At 38.0% G+C, this 21,613-nt stretch overlaps 1 protein-coding gene across 1 annotated transcript; it reads left to right on the top strand.

Moving 5' to 3' along the window:
* Window positions 1-4,361: 4,361 nt before the first annotated feature.
* Window positions 4,362-20,541, top strand: SLC7A13 (solute carrier family 7 member 13). Its single transcript, XM_004047241.5, has 4 exons — window positions 4,362-5,150; window positions 11,685-11,816; window positions 16,773-17,134; window positions 19,958-20,541. Exons 1-4 carry the CDS (start codon window positions 4,466-4,468, stop codon window positions 20,189-20,191), a joined length of 1,413 nt encoding a protein of 470 aa, XP_004047289.1. The 5' UTR covers window positions 4,362-4,465; the 3' UTR covers window positions 20,192-20,541.
* Window positions 20,542-21,613: the final 1,072 nt, after the last annotated feature.

Here is a 21,613-nt window from a genome sequence, read left to right as displayed (position 1 = left end):
GGCCTGTCATCATGACAGTTCTTCTCTTAGTACTGTAATTATAGAAAGAGAAAAATAAGGATAAAAAGAAATATAATTGTAAACCTTCAGGTGGCACACTTAATGCCCTTCAATATGTCTCCTCTCTTTTGTTTGCAGTCTCCTGTTTCACAAGTCATTTACAAGATGATACGAACATGACAGTTTTTCAGTTAGCTTTCTAAAGTTCCTGTCCAAAAGCTGAACATACCTACATGCTGCGTGAAAGATATTCATCTGGGCACTGAAGGAGCTATGCAGCTGAGTCTAATATTGGATAACTTACACATCTTCCTCTTTGATGTATAATAGTAACCCCACACAGAATGTCCAAGAATATCCTCCTTAGACTATAGGGCACTGCTTCAAGGAATATATCTCCTGAGTTTGGAGAATCTCCGATATTCTTGAAAGTGAACAGAAATGGGGATTGATCTCCCAGCCTCTCTTTACTTACATTCTTCATTTTCAGAGTCGTGGACTTACCTGAAAACAGTAGTGCACCAGGGATGCAGAACATGCCATAGCCTTTTGCTCCCTATATTAGTCAGGAATCAAGGAGATTTAGAAGCAGAGCCTCTAAATCTATATCTATGTCTTTCTATGTCTATGTCTATACCTATATCTGAATCATCTCTATCTTTATCGTCTTTTTAGGTATTTATAAAAGTTAACAGGATTTACTCTGTTACAGAGATTTGACCATAAGCAACTATGGGAGGTAGTTGGGCAGTCTCTACAAGGCTGTTGTCCTCAAGCCTGATGCTGGGAACTTGAAGTTCAAGTAATTCAGAAAGGGCAATGTATGCAAAAGTGAGGGAGAGCAAAAACAAATTGGAACTCATAGGCATGAGTTGAAGACCAGGAAGATGGACTGAAATCTGTGCCAGTTCTCATTATCTCTGGCCTCAGTGGTGTGGATATCTTGCAGAAGTTGAGGTCCATTATCATGGAACTAAATATACACACTTGACCCAGGAGCTGGAAAAGCTGAAGGAGAATCTCACAGAAGGTGGAGGAATTGTATGCTCAGTCACAACCCCCGTTAATGAGGGAAGCTAGCAGATACACGACAATGATAGCAATTATGTGGGCCATCACATATTAAACAATGAATGTTGTAAAAGAAAACCTGCACTATTTGTTTAAAATGGTAAGATAGATTTCATCTGAGCTGCTGAAATAAGGGAGAGAGACTTCAGTATAGAACTGAGCTCAACTCCAAATACAGCAAAGACAGCTGGGGATTTGTAGCCAATGAACAGAATGAGGGGGTTAATGGATAGACAGTTACCAAGAGGAGCTTGATTACATATGAAGAGTGAGGAGATAGTTGCTAAGCTGAGCTCAGCTGGCCAAGGATGAGGCCTGGTCAGGAAGAGAGCTCAAAGGAGCCTGACTGAAGTTTGGTCATGGGGAAATTTCTTATCAGCATGAACTACCAATACAACTGCTGTTTCACTTTTGTACTCCAAATCTCACACAAACATCTTCCTGATGGTACATTCTAATTGAGAATTTGGGAAAATGTGGTTCAGTCTAGCCAAGGTAACAACTACAAAATGACCACACTTCCATTTGGTGGCCCTGGTTCTTCCGGACTTATTTATTTTCCTGTCGTGAGATCCAAGGCTTGGGTAGTGGATTGCCTCACTATCTTCCTTAAAAGTAGATTGTTAGGTGGGGACTTTATTGGTGGGACAATGGCCACCTTTGTCCCATGCTTCTATTTTGTCTCTATTGCAGCCAAGGACAGAACTGACTAGGTTTGTCAAACTTTAACCCACTTTGCTTGCTTTTAGCTAGTTTCACTGTTTTAAAAGATTACTAACTCTAAATGGATGTCACATAGCTAAGCAATACATCACAAGACTCCCTTGAGCTTCCCTGTAGATACCATCTCTGATGTATGTATGGGTCACAATGGTAGCAGTTGCCTACATTGTTTTTCAGGAAACTAGAGTCAACTCTTTTCCAGTTTAAACCAGGTGAGACCACCACCCCTCCACCTGGGTGAGCCTCCACAAATGTCCGACGTGTGATCTTTTGACACCAGAGTGCCATTTATAAGCTCCACCCTCATATCATGATAACATTATCATTTTCTGAACATCCATCCTATGAGGAGCCATGAAGCTTGACTGTGCTTGTGCAGAACATCAGTTATCTCACTTTTCCTTATCCCCAGCCACCTTTCTCCATGCCTCAGACCACCCTGCTCCTCGGTCCCATAAATATTCTTAAACCCCATCTTTAGGGGGACAGATTTGAGACCTGAACTCCCATCTCTTCACTTGGCTTAAAAAGAAAGGAATAAATCCTTTCTTTTTCGGAAAACTCATCATCTTGGTCATTGGCATACTGTGCTGTGAACAAAATAGGCCTGGTTCAGTAACACTATCTTATGGAGAACTTTCTGGTATTCTTTTCAGACTCTCAGGTCCTTGCTCTCTGAGAGAAGAAACAAGGCATGGTTTTATTTGGGACATGGATCTAGTTGTATTTACTGAAATCTATATAGTTTTCTATTTGTTTGTTAGTTTGAGACAGAGTCTGGTTCTGTCTCCCAGGCTGGAGTGCAGTGGCCCACTCTCAGCTCACTGCAACCTCCACCTCCCCGGTTCAAGCAGTTCTCCTGCTTCAGCCTCCCTAGTAGCTGTGATTACAGGTGGGCACCACCATGCCCGGCTAATTTTTGTATTTTTAGTAGAGATGGGGTTTTGCCATGTTGGCCAGGCTGGTCTCAAACTCCTGACCTCAGGTGATCCGCCCACCTTGGCCTCCTAAAGTGCTGGAATTACAGGCATGAGCCACCCACTGCACTCAGCCCTATATCACTATGTAGTATTATCAGTGAATTTTCTTGGATGCATTCTGCCAGAAAATAGCCAGTTTTCCCAAACCAAAGCAAAACCAAGCAATTTCACTTTCACTTACTCTGAGGGGACAATTGAGAAATACTTTACTAGGCCAGGCGCAGTGGCTCATGCCTGTAATCCCAGCACTTTGGGAAGCAGAGGCAGGTGGATCACCTGAGGTCAGGAGTTTGAGACCAGCCTGGCCAACATGGGGAAGCCCTATCTCTACTGAAAAAAAAAACCCACAAAAGTTAGCTGGGTGTCATGGCACACCCCTCTAGTCCCAGCTTAAAAAAGAGACAGACAGAGAGAGAGAGAGAGACAGAGAGACAGAAATACTTATTTCCTAGGCTTATATGTGCTCCAGGTTTATGAGACTTTGGAAATTCTCAGGACAGGGCTTTGCATTATAAAGTCGACAAATGTGGGAGCTACTAAGGCCCTAGACTTGTAGGTTAGGACAAAATGGTTAGGACCCTCCTTCCCTCTGCCCCTGGGGCCAGGTCTTCTTTCTCTTGTACTTTCTGTTCACAATTTTCTGTATGTGACTAAGGCTACCAGAATGATATGTGACTGGTTAAAAGACAGGCTTATGTTTCAGAGCATTTCCCTCCCTTGCCTTGCTAATTAGCTTCTGGTAATATAAGCCTGATAAAATTGTTTCCTGAAAGCTTAGTGATTTAAAAAAATATGAAGAAGAGGGAGTCAAGGCAGTAAAAGGACAGTGAACTAATTCCTCAGTGTTCATGGGGAGAGGTCAGTATTTGCTTTCTAAAGTTGAGATATTTAGAAATAAAAGTCTTTTTATATTATTTAGAGCTATGAAGACAAGCACCAAAAAGATCTAAAACCATACATACTTTAAAATGGTTGGCTTCTAATCCCAGGACTTTGGGAGACAAGGTGGGAGGATCACTTGAGCACAGGAGTTCAAAACCAGCCTGGGCAACAAAGTGAGACCCCCCCCCATCTCTACCAAAAACAAAACAACAGCCACCAAAAACAAACCAATAACCACCAAAAACCTTAGCCATGTGTGGTGGCTCATGCCCGTAGTCCCAGCTACTTGGGAGGCTAAGGTGGAAGAATTACTTGAGCCCAGGAGGTCAAGGCTGCACTCCAGCCCAGGTGACAGAGTGAGACTCTGTCTCAAAAAATAAAATGAAGTAAAATAAAATGATTGTTTCCAGAGCAGGGAACTGGGAAGGCATTTGGGAAGCAGTGAAGTAGAGTGGGAAGCCCCAACTTTGCACTGTAATCCATGTCTTCTTGGAAATTCCTTTTTTTAAAAAAAAAAAAATCTGAATGCATTCTTTTGATAATAATTGAAAGACAAGTCAGACCAAACCCTTCTACATCTTGGTCTATTTTATTGAATGTGTCACATATATTTTGTTACTTATTATTTTTTGTCCCCACCTTCCGCCTCTATTTTGTTAATTATTAAAACCAGGCTATACTTAACGAAAATGGAACAGAAAGGACAGCATTATTTTATTTCAGGAATCCATCAACATCCTTTGCAGCTACATAGGCAGGAAAATCTAGAAATTGTAATTTATGTAGAATTTTAAAACTCTTCAATTACAATGGATAGAGGGGAGAAAATACAGCTCAAGAGAGTGTTTGGATATTGCTGGGGCACAAGTTTTTTGCTTATTAATATCATTGGTGCAGGAATTTTTGTGTCCCCCAAAGGTGTGTTGGCATACTCTTGCATGAACGTGGGAGTCTCCCTGTGCGTTTGGGCTGGCTGTGCCATACTGGCCATGACATCAACTCTTTGCTCTGCAGAGATAAGTATAAGCTTCCCATGCAGTGGAGCTCAATACTATTTTCTCAAGAGATACTTTGGCTCCACAGTTGCTTTTTTGAATCTCTGGACATCCTTGTTTCTGGGGTCAGGGGTAGTTGCTGGCCAAGCTCTGCTCCTCGCTGAGTACAGCATCCAGCCTTTTTTTCCCAGCTGCTCTGTCCCAAAGCTGCCTAAGAAATGTCTGGCATTGGCCATGTTGTGGATTGTAGGAATTCTGACTTCTCGTGGTGTGAAAGAAGTGACTTGGCTTCAGATAGCTAGCTCAGTGCTGAAAGTGTCCATACTTAGCTTCATTTCCCTAACTGGAGTAGTGTTCCTGATAAGAGGGAAAAAGGAGAATGTAGAACGATTTCAGAATGCTTTTGATGCTGAACTTCCAGATATCTCTCACCTTATACAAGCCATCTTCCAAGGATATTTTGCATATTCAGGCGGGGCATGCTTTACACTTATAGCAGGTAACAATCCATTGAGGAAAAAAAAATCTAAAATCATGACTTATTGCATACAATATGAAATGCATATCATTTGTTGTATTTTGAGTCTTAAATGATTTAATGTTTCTTTCTTCTTTGTGACTTTCTGAATCAGATCATGCCAGCATGGCACTTGTTACCTACTCTTAATTATTTTCCTATTAATTCTAAGGTACTTATTTGATTGAACAACTTCTCTTTTTCAACTTTCCTTTCTGGGACCACAGATATGGGACTTCTGTGTTAATCTGTTTCCTTTCTGTTAATGGATGAATGCTGGGGTTGTGAAAATATTCCCCACCCATGAAACTGTAAATCCAGGAATGATCCAATGCCAGACAATGTTTGTGTTGTAGGTAGGTATGACGCATTGAGGCTCTAAGTATTTTTATTTACTTACTTTTGGAGTTATGTTTTATATTTTATTATAATTTTTCCTTTCATTGATGAATGTAATAATACAAATTGGTTTTACTTGCACTTGACCATTTTCACATCAAGCATTCTAATTAATGATAAAGCTATAATTTTCATCTGTGCATTATAAAAGCAGTCACCCTACAGCAACCTTGGATGCATTTAAAAGTTAAAACAGGGCTGGGTGTGATGTCTCATGCCTATAATCCCAATGCTTTGAGAGGCCGAAATGGGAGGATTACTTGAGGCTAGGAGTTTGAGACCACCTGGGCAAAATAGTGAGATCCCTCTCCTCAGATTTTTTTTTTTTTTTTGAGACAGAGTTTTCCTCTTGTTGCCCAGGCCAGAGTACAGTGGCATGATTTCAGCTCACTGCAGCCTCGTCCTCCTGGGTTCAAGTGATTCTCCTGCCTCAGCCTCCAGAGTAGCTGGGACTACAGGTGTGCACCACGATGCCTGGCTTATTTTTGTATTTTTGGTAGAGACAGGCTTTCACCATGTTGGCCAGGTTGGTCTCGAACACTTGGCCTCATGTGAGCCACCCGCCTCTGCCTCCCAAAGTGCTGGGATTACAAGCGTGAGCCACTGCACCTGCCCACCTCCTCAGATTTCTTAAAAAATTATCTGAGTGTGGAAGTGCACACTTTTAGTCCTAGCTACTAAGAGGCTGAGGTGGGAGGATCGCTTGAGCCCAGGAGTTTGAGGCTGCAGTAAGCTATGATTGCACCACTGCACTCCAGTTTGGGCTACAGAGTGAGACCCTGTCTCAAAAAAAGAAAAATAAATAAATAATAAATTAGCCAACAATGCGAAGATACTGTAACCAGGATTATAGGAGCCTGAAAGAGGCTCACTTCCTTTCCCTACCCTCCAGACAAGTACTCCCTGGACACCCGAAACAGGAAATTCTCCAGCAGTTCAGACCCCTTGTCTGCAATGACAGCACTGGGCAGCTGACTGAAGTGGGTGCCAAAGTGGAACAGCATCTTCTTGGTTCACTCAGAACATCAGAGCAGAGCAACAAGTGCTGGATTTTGCCTTGCACTTTTACTGTGCTCTTAAGCATTGTTATTTTTATATATTCAGGGATCATGTACAGGTTTGTTACATGGATTTATTTGTATAATAGTGAGGTCTGGGCTTCTAGTGTAGCCATCACCCTAACAATGAACACTGTACCCAATAGGTAATTTCTCAACCCTTACCCCCCACCCACTCTCCCCACTTTTGGAATCCTCAGTGTCACAATTTCCTCTGTATATCCATGTGTACTTACTGTTTAGCTCCCATATATAAGTGAGAATATGCAGTATTTGATTTTCTGTTTTTGAATTGTTTCTCTTAGGATGATGGTCTCTAGTTGCATCGATATTGCTGGAAAAGACATGATCTCATTCTTTTTAGGGCTGTGTAGTATTCCATGGTGTGTATATACCACATTTTAAAAAAATCCAGTCATGCATTGATGGACACTTAGGTTGATTCCATGACTGCTATTGTGAACAGTGCTGCAATAAACATGCAAGTGCAGAGGTCTTTTTGATATAACAATTTCTATTCCTGTGGGTAGAGACGCAGTAGTGGAATTGCTGGGTCAAATGGTAGTTCTGTTTTTTGTTCTTTGTAGGTTCTTAAGTATCTTTAAAGAGCAGAGAAGCATAGATATTCTAGATTGCTCTGAGGCTGTATACTTCCTTTCAATGTTAGACAGAAGTTTTCATCTTTTCATTTTCAAAGTTGGTCTTTTCCCTTGAATTCTTTATTTTTTCCCTCCCATCCCCTTAAGGACTTTTCACATTCTTTTATTTCATTTTTTCTCACCTTCAATCTTTTCTAAAAAATCAGTTCTTTTCCTTGTTATTTATATATGTATCAGACTCTTAACTACTTTTCTAATCTCAGGTCCCCCACCACTAATTTATCTATCATTTGTGAAATCATTTGAGTAGCCACTATCTTTTCAAAGACTATTTTTAAAACCCTGTACTGGTGCCTCAAGATGAGTGAGATATAGTCTTTATCAAAGAGGCTTACAGTCTAGTAGGAGAGGCAACACCTAGATTTGGGTCTGCCATTACCAACTACAGCAAGTGTTTTCTTCTTTCCAGCCTCTTCTTTATTATCTGCAAAATGTACATCATGGTTTAAAATGACTATAATTCTGTGCCTTATAAACAAATAATTTGATACAGTATTTAATAGATAGCCACAACGGAACAATCTAATTACCTTGGAAATCAATAGAAAGGTCACTTTTTGCTGTCACTGAGTGGAAAAGTGGCAATTTGAATTGAATCCACAAAATTCCAGAAAAATATGAGTGAAGCCATGGAGAATAGAAGCATGCAGTGTAGATATAAGGCAAGGCATGCAACCTCAGGTGACTACAAAATGGTTTCCATCTGAGAGACTTGGTATTAGATATGATTATTAAGGCAAGTACATAGAGAGACGAAGGACAAAATACATAGGGTTGAGTACTAAGGCAAGTACATAGAGAGACGAAGGACAAAATGGCATAGCATTGGAGGGAGATGGATTACTGGACAATGCCAACCTTTAAGCAGGAGGTAGAGAAAGAAGATTCAGTGAGGAAGCCAGAGGAGGCTCAGAGTGTTATAGAGGAAAATCACAGTATGTTTCAAAAAGTGGGGAATAATCTATCTGGTTAAATGCTTCAGAAGTCAAGGATCATGAGGACTGGTTGGAGCGCCATCATTGATAATGTAAGAAGTCATTGGTGAATTTTGAACATGAGAGGAAGTCAGTTTGCATTGAGTTAAAAATAAGGTATTGAGAAAAGAAAGCTATGAGGAGATTACTGTTTTACATGGCTTGTGATTAAATGGGGCAATTTCAGCAGCTGGCATAACGAGCAAAAGTTTCTCATTGTTTCTTGCTTTCAAGGCTAGAAGCAATATTTCTGGATTTTTATTTGAGCCAGTTTCATTGTATCCCATTACAGAGATGTTTCATTGTTAGATAATTATTGTCAGCTGAAAATATATTTACAGAATTTATTCTTACTGACCTATAAACTATTATGGAGTTCCTCACTAGCTGCTAGTGGTGAACAAAAGTTGGAGGAATTTCAGTGTGTGCTGGAGTTGTTGATTTACAAAATAAGTCTTAAGTACATCTAAGTTTTAAGTAACCCTTTTACCTGCAAAATAGTGATTTGTAGACAGGCGACTTTGCAAGATGTAGGAATACCCATCTTTTTTAAAAAAAATTTCTATTTTTTATCACCCAGGCTGGAGTGCAGCTGTGCAATCACAGTTCACTGCAGCCTTGACCTTCTGGGCTTGATTGATTCTCTCACCTCAGCCTCCTGAGTAGCTGCGACTACAGGCACTCACCATCATGCCCAGCTAAGTTTTTCTGTGTGTGGATTTTTAGTTGAGACGAAGTTTTGGCATGTTGCTCAGACTGGCCTTGAACTTCTGGGTTCCAGTGATCCACCTGCCTTGATCTCCCAAAGTGCTGGGTTTACAGACATGAGTCACCACACCCGGCCGGATACCCATCTTTTAAGTTCAAGAGTCAAGGATATTTGTCACTTGTCTGGCTATTATAACTTTTTATTAAAAATTAAATTGTAATCTCCGTCTCCTCTTTACATATCAAGTACATAATGAGAACAAGTAAAAGGCTCAGAAGAAAGAACAGTTAATCCAAAAAATTGCCCTTTTGTTTGTCCCAAAGCTTTAATAACTATAGTAATTAACAACAACCATTTATTCAGCACTTATTACATGCTTAACACTAGGATTGGAATTTTGTTGTCCCTACAGTTTTCACTATAAGGAGATTGAAACCTTGACAGCCAATACATTGTCCAGAAGTCCCACAACTAGTAAGTGGTGCAGGCAGGGTTAAAATTAAAACCCTCTAATTTTTTACTAATCAAGTTCTTAATCAGCTCAGATTAGTGTTCCCCATGGGCATTAGATCCAACCCCTGGGCAGACACAGATGGAAGAAATTTGATATAGTCAAATGATAGATATTTATTAGTAAAGGGGATTTGGTTTTAAGTAGCAGAAACCCACGTACATTAACTTAAACAATAAAGGGGAAACTTACTGGAAGGATAATGCTATATTTTAAGGAAGATTTGTGCAACAAATATTAGGAAGCAACAAAAAATAGGGAAGCAGACTGGACATGGTGACTCACGTTTTTAATCTGCACTTTGGGAGGCCTAGACTGGAGGATTGCTTGAGGCCAGGAGTTCAAGACCAGTAGAGGCAACATAGCGAGACCCCCGTCTCTATAAAATAAATAAATAAATATGAAAAAATAGGGAAGTTCTAGAAATTAAAAAAAAACAAATTTTCTCATCTTCCTTTCTTTTTTAACACCATTATGTTGCTTTTCTCTTGAACTTTGTTTCAAATTCTTGAGATAAATTTTCTTGTATACTGAAAATCATTGGCTTCCAGTGGATCGGATGTCTGTTCTTTGTTCCTTTCCACTGGGCAGGGCACAGGGTGCCATTGTATATTATGGTTATAGATGATCATTTCTTCACGCCACAGAGCAATTCTCAGGGTAGGACAAAATTTGGGGAAATAGTGTGATGAATGGAACAATATTTAAAAATAAAACTGTCCTAGAGAATCCACTCTATATGATGCTAAATATCAACTTTTTTGGCCTTTTTTTGCACTTAATATTGGCATAAAGGAATGGTCAAGAGCATACAGGAAGAGATAATTTATGATGGGCTCTTTAACTCCTTTCAATATACAGTATGAGAAATGTATAATAGGAACATTTTGCTAGCCAGGGAGAGAGTTTCCTTTCCTAGTTTCCCAGAAGTAATTATTTTCCTGAGATCTGAAGGAAGGGTAGGGGTCAACTAGGCAACTAGGAAAGAACATTCCACATAAGAGAGTAGACCCTATGGCAAGAAGGGATAGGACATTGCTGAGGAACTGCAAAGGCCAGTCTGTCTATATACAAAACACAGATAGCATGAGAAACTATCACATTGTCACATAATATATCCCCATAGCACCTTGTTTCTTTTCATATAGACACTTACCATAGTCACTAATATTTTAACCTTTTATTTATGCAATTATTTAACTCATGTGTAGCTCTTCTTCTTGAGGTCAAATTTCATGTAGTTTCTGCTCACCATTGTATTCCCACTATCCAAACTCAGTGCCTAGGACTTAATAGATGAGGCTAAACACATAAGTGGGCTTCAAATGGTACAGAACTTATGGGCTCCGATTTCATTTTTCATTCTTAAGTCTATCTTCAGAAATTTTGCCATCTATGGAGAAAACGAAGCATATTTCATATTTTTCTTCATTTAGCTATATTAGGCAGGTGGGTGTGTAGCAGTCCACCAGTGTGTGTGTGTGTGTGTGTGTGTGTGTGTGTGTGTGTGTGTGCATTTTAGTATATGTGTAGTGGTGGTGGCTGAATGAATAGGAAGAGCCTAGCCCAATTCTTGACACATGGAGCAATGTTGGTGGGAATGTAAATTAGTATAATGTCTATGGGAAACAGTATGGAGATTTCTCAAAGAATTAAAAATAGAACTACAATTTGATCCAACAATCCCACTACCGGGTATCTCCCCAAAAGAAAATAAATCAGTAGGATATCTGCACTCATGTTTATCAAAACACTAGTGTGTGTGTGTATAATATACCACAGAATACTACAGAGCCATAAAAAAGAATGAAATCATGTCTTTTTCAGCAACATGAATGCAGCTGGAGACCATCATCCTAAGTGAAATAACTCAAAAATAGAAAGAGAAATATTACACCTTCTCACTCATAATTAACTACAAAATGTGTACTTATGGATGTAGAGAGTAAAATGATGAACCACAGAGACTTGGAAGGGAGAGGGAGTAGACAGGTGGATGATGAAAAATTACTTAATAGGTACAATGTATGTTACTCAGGTGATGGATATACTAAAACCCCGATCTGACCACCACACAATCTATCCATGTAATAAAATCATGCTTGTACCCCATTAATTTATACAAATACAAAAATAATAATCTAAAAATAATGAATTTTAGAAATAATGTTTATCAATTATGGTTGTGTCCTCTTTTGTGTTATAGGGGAGCTGAAGAAACCCAGAACAACAATTCCCAAATGCATATTTACTGCGTTACCTCTGGTGACTGTAGTTTATTTACTGGTTAACATTTCCTATCTGACTGTTCTGACACCCAGGGAAATTCTCTCTTCAGGTTTGTATGCAAATGGCTAAAGCAATAAATAAAGTGCTGGTCCTTTCAACATAACTATCATTTCACCAGTCAGGACCACTGTTTACTGTTCATTATTCTATATATAGAATCAACTTATAATTTTCTAAAATAACAGAGGGCCAAAGGGAATGATTTATCTTAGAAAAGAGATTCATCTTTAAGCATGGTTATGCCTTTTCTAATAATATGGAAAGATGTATATAATGTTGATATATGGTGTAGAGCAGATTCAAAATATTAGTATTCCTTTCATGATCTCATTTCACCAGAGTGACACTGAGTAATCACTGTTTACGTCAATTTTAAAACTTTCAAAATGTTTGAGTCTCAATGTTTTTCTAGGTGTCACAAAAAATGATCAATTTGAAGTGTAGAATATTGGCAGTTAAAAGAGTAGATGCTAATGTTCAATTGATGCATATAATTAATATTGATGTTAAAATAATACGGTTTACCATGAACAACTCTAAAATTTATGGTGGCAAAGGGTCCTGAACATATTGGAAATCTGACCAAAAAATAGCTATCTTAGAGACCAAATTGTAGAATAAAGAATAAAAGAATGAGAAAATTTTAAATAAATATACATTGAAAAATGAGTAACAGATCAAGGAATAAAAGGAAATTTGGAAAGAAACGAGAAACAGGGAAAGTGGAAGACTAGTAATTTCCTCAAGCCAGCATTCAACGACCTCACAAGATAAACCTATCACCAAGTACCTTTAGGACTAATCTCTTTTCAGCAGCTATTATTGGTTTGGTGAATCTTTGAGGCATGGACGCAAACCTAAGGGAGATTTTGGTATAAAATTCTGGTAAACTTTGCCTCAATTCTTATGTTACTGCCCTGCAGGGTGATGCCATATGGTATCAGTGCTGATTCATAATGGTCTAGCTATCTTAGGGACCTATAAACTAGATGGATTCAAGCTTCTGAGTGTCTGTGGGAAAAAACCAAATGCAAATTCAGATCAGAACAAGCAGTGATTTGTTAACTACCTTGATTATGTAAAGAATAAATTTACAAAGTTAATTGTGGGTTTGGTTGGGGCTGCTGGTCAGCTAGCACCATTGTTACGGTTCATTGAAGCTGGCGTCTGTTATGACTACCAGTGCTCCGTCCATACGGGTTGTTAAAAAATCATGAGTATCTCCTTTGGTGTAATAATGATTATAGCAATTTTGTAGATGGCACAATGGTTTTGGCATGTGTGGAAGATTCGTGAAGTGTTTTGACCATCAGCACTTGTAATTTGGCTACGATGCTTACTTTTTTAGGCATATCATCTTTAGACTTTTTGTTTAAATTCTAAATTAATCTTTTTAAGTCCAAATATCTGCATGTTTATTGTACAAGAAATTTAAATTAAGAAAATAATCAGAGTCATACATAAAAAAGTATGTATAGGTATAGTAATCATAGCTTTATGTATGATAGCAAAAAATTAAAAACCATAAAAATATCCAATAAGCTTGAAAGAAATAAAAAATTTATGGGAAATCTATATAATAGAACATTCTGTGATTTGTAAAAGATGATATTGTTGATGGATACTTGAAGAAAAGGGACAATGTTAAATCAATAATGAGGAAAAAGTCAGGATGTATATAATGATATAAAACAGTAAATAAGTAGTTAACAATGGTGATCAATGGGAATGATATTGTATGTGATTTTTACTTTATTGTTTGCACTGAATATTCCAAATTTTCTTTAAAGTGCAAAATTTGTGTAATAAGGGGGAAAGTTATCAGCAAAAGAAAAGGTTTTTTTTTTTTTTTTATCTTTTGAGACAGAGTCTTGCTCTGTTGCCTAGGCTGGAGTGCAGTGGCACAATCTTGCTCACTGCAACCTCCACCTCCCAGGTTCAAGCGCTTCTTGTGCCTCAGCCTTTTGGGTAGCTGGGATTACAGGCATGGGTCACCACACCTGGCTAATTTTTGTATTTTTAGTAGAGACAGGGTTTTGTCATGTTGGCCAGGCTGGTCTGACCTCAAGTGATTCTCCCTCTTGGCCTCTCAAAGTGCTGGGATTACAGATGTGAGCCACTAGGCCCAAATATAGTTTCTTAAATTAAGAAATTTTAGCGATTAAGGGATGCATTTTTTCAATCAAACAAGTATATGTAAAAAATATGAAAAGTTTCCATATGAATATAGACCATCCATGATGTGGCAGGAATTGGATACTACATTTTATTTAAGGAACATTGAAAGAATTACACCAGGCTGTGATAAATATTAGATTCTAATATTTGTGGTTTAGATAGAAAAAGAAAGAATGGTGTTAATTATGTAATGTTTTTGCCTGTGTCCGTGTCAGAGCTCTGACTTGTTTCTTCACCTATTTTTCTCTTAGGAAATAAAATAGCCTTTATTATGAATAAGTTTCACAACTGAGAAGGGAAGGGTGTTCTTCTAGAAAAAGGTGTATGGAAATGCCTTAGTGAGGAGCCCTGTCCCAGCTTTGAAAACTGAGGATTTCATTGTTCCTAAAGTCCTGCCACACACTGCTGACAGGGGTGCTCACATTTGATTTTCTTGAGAGTTCCATGCCATATTTAAAACTAGAGAAAATTGGCATAGGATCAGATAATCTAAAACCGTAAATACATTTTATGGAAGCAGAAGCTGAGGTTTCCCTGTCCAGATGCAGCCTAAAAGTAGCTGGTCCCAAGTACCTAGATGTTGTTAAGAATTTTGATAAGATAGCCAATGATAGACAATAAATAAATTAATTAATTAATAATAAAAGAGTTTTGAAGAGAAAGTGAGAATTTTAGAATCGCTTATTGGTAAATGGATGCAATTATTTTTGGAGGGCAATTTTGTAATATCATCCTTATTTTAAAATGTATATACCTTTGGACTCACAAGGCCCACTTCTAAGAATTTACTCTAAGGAGACTTGAACAACTATCAAGAATGGGAGGAATGAGTGTTTTCATTAAAGCCCCTTTTATATTAGCAAGAAATTGAAAATAAGCTACAAATAAAACAGTATGAAATGGGTAGATAAACGCAATGACAGTTATATAATGGAATACTGAGAACTTGCTAGAATAATTAGATGCATGCAAATGTACTAATAAGAGCAAGATGAACGTGAAAAAGCAAGCCTAAGTGAGCATACACATACATGCACACTCATATACAACCCTAATAGATGTTTATACATTCATATAAAATTTCTAGAAGGGGATCCAACAGCTGTTAATGGTAGTTACATTGCTCCGCATGAATGGGAGGCTGGTGAGGAGAGGGACATTTACTTTTCACTTCATGTGCTTCAGTGCCATTTATTTTACTTTTCACCTAAAAAATATACGAAATCATTTTTAAAAGAAAAGAAACAACATGTGGAAAGAGTAACAAAGAAAAACATCCCTTGTGGCATAGAGCTAAAGATGATGTAGAAAGATGTATAGTTTTTGCCAGCCAGCACTGACAGAGCTGCACCTGATCCTCCTCAAATTATAACTAACCACATTTGTAGAATGCACACTGGGAAATTGAAGGGGAATTTCCTTTGCCTTACTGGAAAGAAATATTTTGGAAATGTGACTGAAAATGTGAAATTTGTGGAGGTATGGGTGTCCAGGAGAAACAACCAACAATATCTTCCTGAGAAGAACAATAAATGAGACAAGATATTTTTAAGAAAGATCCAAAGTTGTAGAATAACACTAAGGAAAAAAGTAAAATGGCAGTTGAGGCTATTTAAAAAGGGTTACAAAAAATAAATATCTTTAAGAACAAGAGCTATTAATGATATTTTAATTTTGTCACATTTGGGAAGTCCTACCTTGTGTTATAAGCCAGTATGTTGATGTCCCAAAAGTACCCCTGGAAACCAATCTTGGCACAAGAACATAGGCTCCAAGGACATCTACCCCCAGGGACCGCAGGCCCCATTGTGCTCATTCCATTGAAAAACTGAGAATTTGTTTCTCTCTGACTGAGTGATCTGTCCTAGCATATATCCACATAATATGAACTGAATCAAGTGGGTTCTCACAAACAATGGATGCTTTTCTTCACAGTTGTGTTTTTTTCCTGTGGACTTTTATTAAATTAGTACTCATAAGATCTTTTATCTTTAAGAAAAAAAAGTAGAATATTCTCTAATGGTTAGTTTCTTAATCTTAGTACCATGAACATTTTATACTATATAATTTTTTGTTGTAGAGAATTGTCCTATACATTATAGGATGTTTAGCAACATCCTTGGCCTCTACTCACTAGATACCAGCAGCAATCTGCTACCTCCCCGGTTGTAACAGCCAAAAAAGTCTCCAGATATTGCCAAATGACCCTGAGGAGTAAATTTAACTCCAATTGAGAACTACCGGTCTATAGAAAAGTCCCAAATGTCATACATATTTTTAATGGTGTGTAACTTATTTTCTTCATCTACATGGTTCCTTTTTCTGTTAAGTATTTCAAATTGCACCATGATGTGGGAAAGTCCCATTCTGGTGTCAGTAGTGTTGCACTGTGCTTTTTGGACTCTGAATGTAACTATCAAGACTCTGTAAACTAGTTTTAGAAAATAAGCATGGATTCAATCATCCATTCAACAAAATCAATTTATTTCACAAATGTTTATTGAAAGCCTACTGGATGTCTGCCACAGAGTGATCCACTAGTTTTATAGAAAGTAAATGGATTATCCTTGCCCTCAAAAACATTCTTGGTCTAGTGGGGAAGACATATAAAATGATAACCATTTACAATACAGTGTGATGGAGTCAAATAGACACCTTTATAAGGTGTTATGTAGGTGTAACTAAGGAAATAAATGATAAAATTAAGCAAACTAAATGTTATTAATTACTTAAGTTTCTGTTTTCATTTTGAAATAATATTAAAAGGTTTATCATTAGTATTTCTCTTTTAACACATTTTCTTTTGTGTATTTTTGTTTTTCTGCAGATGCTGTAGCTATCACATGGGCTGATCGAGCTTTTCCCTCATTAGCATGGATTATGCCTTTTGCTATTTCTACCTCATTATTCAGCAACCTTCTGATTTCTATATTTAAATCATCGAGACCAATATATCTTGCAAGCCAAGAGGGCCAGCTGCCTTTGCTATTTAATACACTTAATAGTCACTCCTCTCCATTTACAGCTGTGCTACTACTTGTCACTTTGGGATCCCTTGCAATTATCTTAACAAGTCTAATTGATTTGATAAACTATATTTTTTTCACGGGTTCATTATGGTCTATATTATTAATGATAGGAATACTAAGGCGGAGATACCAGGAACCCAATCTATCTATACCTTATAAGGTAAAATTGGATTTCTAATTCTTTTCTGTGTGAAATAACAGATATTGAGTATAACTGTATTTAAGATTATAATCAGAGCATCTATAAGTAGATCTTCTGAATACTCAGTTACTGTGAAACACATGAGAATAATCTAGTCTTGGTTTTAATTTTCATTTTTATTGGCTAGGTTATTCAATATAAAAATCTCTTAGATTCCATTTAACGGTTTATTAGAGAGAAAAATAGTTCTCTGGGTGGTTGGACAGATCATTATGAGTCTTTTGACCAGATATTATTTTGTCTACTTATGTAACTAGTCATGCCTATGAATGTCTTCCACAGTCAGGGCCAGATTTAGCAGATGGGAAACAGAAGAGGCAAGGTGAGGTCACAAGTGATAACATCTACTGTTCTGAAACATCAGCTTACTTTGTTGGCAAATTACATCTTTTCAACTTTACTTATTTTAAACTGACTTTCAGTCTGGATGAAAAAACTTTTCACAGGAGAGGAGACAACCCCTTAATTGTAGAAAAGGAAATAAGCAGCAAAACTTGGTAGCATAAGAACGTTATTGGAGAAAGATGGCCCTGACGGTCTGATTATCAGAATAATAAAATAATCTTAGTTGCCTAGGTAGGATGTTCAAAGCTTTGCTTGGATGATCACCTTTAATCCTCTTAGTAATAAAAAGGTGGATTCAATTGTTATTTCCATTTTACAGATAAGAAAACAGATTTAGAAAAGTTAGGTCACTTGCTCAAGCTCACACAGCATGGATTAGAGCCAAGATTCAAATCTAGGCAGTCTCTTTGGAGTGTTTAACTCTTGCTAAATACAAAATATAAGAAAGAACTGCTGAGAGAAAGAAAGCAATGTTCTCATAACCAACTATGGTTGATTTATGTCCTTCCTTTCCAGTCTTCTTTCCAACTTCTTCCATCCAGTCATCTCTTAATTGTTGTGTGTTTGAGTATTAGTTGTCAAGAAGCAACTATATTTTAAGCACCTTGCTAGGTACTTTGAGTAGAAAAAGAATTAAGACTTGGCTCCTGCTTTTAGGCAGGTTATAATCTATCTGGACAGTCATGTAAACCAAAAATCACGGTGTGACGATTGCTACCTAGTGGTCTGCAGAGGATGTTCAGAGAGCACATAGGGAGAGAGATCTAATCTAGAGCAGGGCTGATGGCCATAGTTCCCCTTGGAGGTGCCTCCCTAACGTCTGCTTTCTGTATAGTTTCACATGCTGCATCTTTTTAACATGTCTTTTGCTGTTTTCTGATCCACATTTTGTTAGATCACTGACCCTAACAGATACAATTATAAAGAAGTTATGAACTGGAGGATAAATTTGTTATATACAAATAACAGTGTAAGATAATCATTAAGAGTTTTGGGCTCAAGTCCAGTTGCTTGGCTAGTAGCTGAGTTTAGTCTTGTTATTGAACCTCTGAACCTCAGTTTCTTCAGATCTAAAATGGGAAAAGATAATACCTACCTCATATTAACGTTGGAGGTATTAAGTAAGCTAAGGCATGCAAACAATCCAGGGTCTGACATAGATGGCTATTATTGCTTATATTATTATTCAACTTACATTTGCATCAGAAAGGAAGGCAAGGGCAGCCTTAAGTACAAGTGGCTGAAATTTGTCTTGTGTGCCCCCAGGAGTACTCTTTTCTTTTCTCTCAGTTATTTGATAACTGATACTGAGCCATGAGATGATAAAGTATCTTTTTCTGGGACACTTTATAAGCTAAGAAGAGATTCTTTGTTTTTTCTTTTTTTTGAGACAGAGTCTCACTCTTGTCGTCCAGGCTGGAGAAGCTGGAGTGCAGTGGCATGATCTTGGCTTGCTGCAACCTCTGCTTCCTGGGTTCAAGAGATTCTCCTGCCTCAGCCTCCCAAGTAGCTGGGATTACAGGTGCCTGCCACCACACCCAGCTAATTTTTGTAATTTTAGTAGAGACGGTGTTTCACCATTTTGCCCAGGCTGATCTCGATCTCCTGATCTCGTGATCCATCCACCTTGACCTCACAAAGTGCTGGGATTATAGGCGTAAGCAACTGTGCCCGGCCAAGAAGACATTCTTAATGATTAAATCCCAACAAATGATCCTCTAATTAAAGGGTTTTGTTTCATAAATTATGACTAGCTGTGTAATATATATCTTTGGGGAATATAGATTCATATCAGTTATATCTTATATTGATTTTCTCCCTACATTGGGTAATGTTGTAGAGAACTCTTACAATTCTAACACAAAGCAGGTACCAGGGACTGGTCTTTAAGGCTTTTGGCAAAGCAAAAACAAAACATAAAACAGGCAAAATTGTTTTAGCTAAAATTTTTGTCTTGATTTTTTTTTTAATATGCTGAGCCTATAAAGTTACAACATTTACCTGTCAGTATTTACCTGTGTAACAGAGAGTCTGAGGATAGTCTTTCTGTTTTGTCATGAATTTCTTACTGCCTTGAGATATTTTCCAGAGAAGATTGTTGTTACTTCCACTGGGCCTTAGAAACTCCCTCTTAACAGATTCATGGTACCCAGATCAGTAGATAGTGATCTTACCAGCAAATGGTTCTAGTTATTTCCATTCATGAGCAGTCAAATGCTAGATGCCCATTCCCTCCAACCTGACAATGACAGTCTTCAACATCTCCTTTCACTCAGGCATTTATCTGACTTCTAAGCCAGATTTATTCAACTTTACAGCTAATTTAGCCTGTTTTCTTTAATTAGCTTGTATCTTTGCGTTTTTATTTATATAAATATGCAGGTATCATTCATGGATGTTCATATCTAATATTTTTTCAAACTTTGCTCTTTTCAGGTGTTTTTGCCATTTCCATTAGCAACAATAGTCATCGACGTGGGCTTGGTTGTGATACCATTGGTAAAGTCTCCAAATGTGCATTATGTCTACGTGCTTCTGTTAGTTCTCAGCGGATTACTATTTTACATACCTTTAATACATTTTAAAATAAGATTGGCTTGGTTTGAGAAAATGACTTGCTATTTACAATTACTATTTAATATTTGCCTCCCTGATGTGTCTGAGGAATAGATGTCGGAAGTGCAAACTCTTAAAAAAATGGCCTTCTAAAAAACATATATCAGATTCCAAATCAAGGTTAAACATATGATAGAACATTCATGGTGAAATTCCTATGGTAAATATTTTTTTCTCAAATGAAATAAGTAATGTATACAAAAGTGCCTAAGACAGTACCTGGCTTCAGAGTCACTAAGAAATTGCTAAAAGCTCTGCTTCGCATGGTAAAAAACTTAAGTCCTGGTTTGCGTAGCTTGATAGAGTGATTATACAACTTCCATTCCCTCACTTTTTTTTTCTGTATCCCACCCCTTTTCTACTGAATTTGTGGGGATCCTATAATAAAAGTGAATGACTAAAAATTTTAAAAGCATTCCTTCTCTTCATCTTTCCTGAGTCTTTTTTATGTGAGGTGGGCGGGGCCGGGGAAGATGCTGATTTGAAAATGAAAAGAATAATTCCATTTTTCCAGTTGGCTTTTCCCTTCCAGAATGTAGCACTTTTTTTTTTTCTTTTTGAGATGGAGTCTCACTCTGTCACCCAGGCTGGAGTGCAGTGGTGTGATCTCTGCTCACTGCAACCTCCACCTCCTGGGTTCAAGAGATTCTCCTGCCTCGCCTCCCGAGTAGCTGGGATTATAGGCACCTGCCAGTATACCCAGCTGATTTTTGTATTTTTGGCAGAGACTGAGTTTCGCCATATTGGCTAGGCTGGTCTCAAACTCCTGAACTTGTGATTCACCCACCTCGGCCTCCCAAAGTGTTGGGATTACAGGCGTGGGCCGCTGTGCCTGGCCCCATTTTTTTTCAAGCTAATAACTATTTTAGAAGCATGGGGCTGGGTGAGGTAGCTCATGCCTGTAATCCCAGCACTTTAGAAGGCTGAGACAGGTGGATTACTTGAGGTTAGGAGTTCGAGGCCAGCCTGGCCAACATGATGAAAACCCGTCTCTACCAAAAGTACAAAATGAGCTGGGTGTGGTGGTGTGCACCTGTAATCACAGCTACTTGGGAGGCTGAGGCAGGATAATCGTTTGAACTCGGGAGGTGGAGGTTGCAGTGAACTGAGATTGTGCCACTGCACTCCAGCCTGGTTGACAGAGAGAGACTCTGTCTCAAAAAAATAAGAAGCGTGAATCTTTAGGTTAATTTTCTTTGAGTGCCATTAAGAAAAATGTGGACATGTCTTAGAAGAACAGCATTACTGTGTCTTCATTTGATTTATTAATAAGTGTGACCTACTGGGAATGATGTAGTTGTGTATAAACTTTGTGTAGTAGATGGCTGAGTGGATAGCATCCCAGGAGTCACACTCATCCAGTATTATTCAATTTTAAAAATTCATCTGCATAGCTTAGAATTTTAAAAGATCTGGTTTAGAGATGTCTTCAGGAAGTGGGAATGTGGGAAGATGTCCAGTGACCTTTGTTAGCCA

Source organism: Gorilla gorilla, chromosome 7, assembly GCF_029281585.2.
Source record: "Gorilla gorilla gorilla isolate KB3781 chromosome 7, NHGRI_mGorGor1-v2.1_pri, whole genome shotgun sequence".
Taxonomy (NCBI): Eukaryota; Metazoa; Chordata; class Mammalia; order Primates; family Hominidae; genus Gorilla; species Gorilla gorilla.
This window is presented reverse-complemented; position numbering and strand designations above follow the sequence as displayed.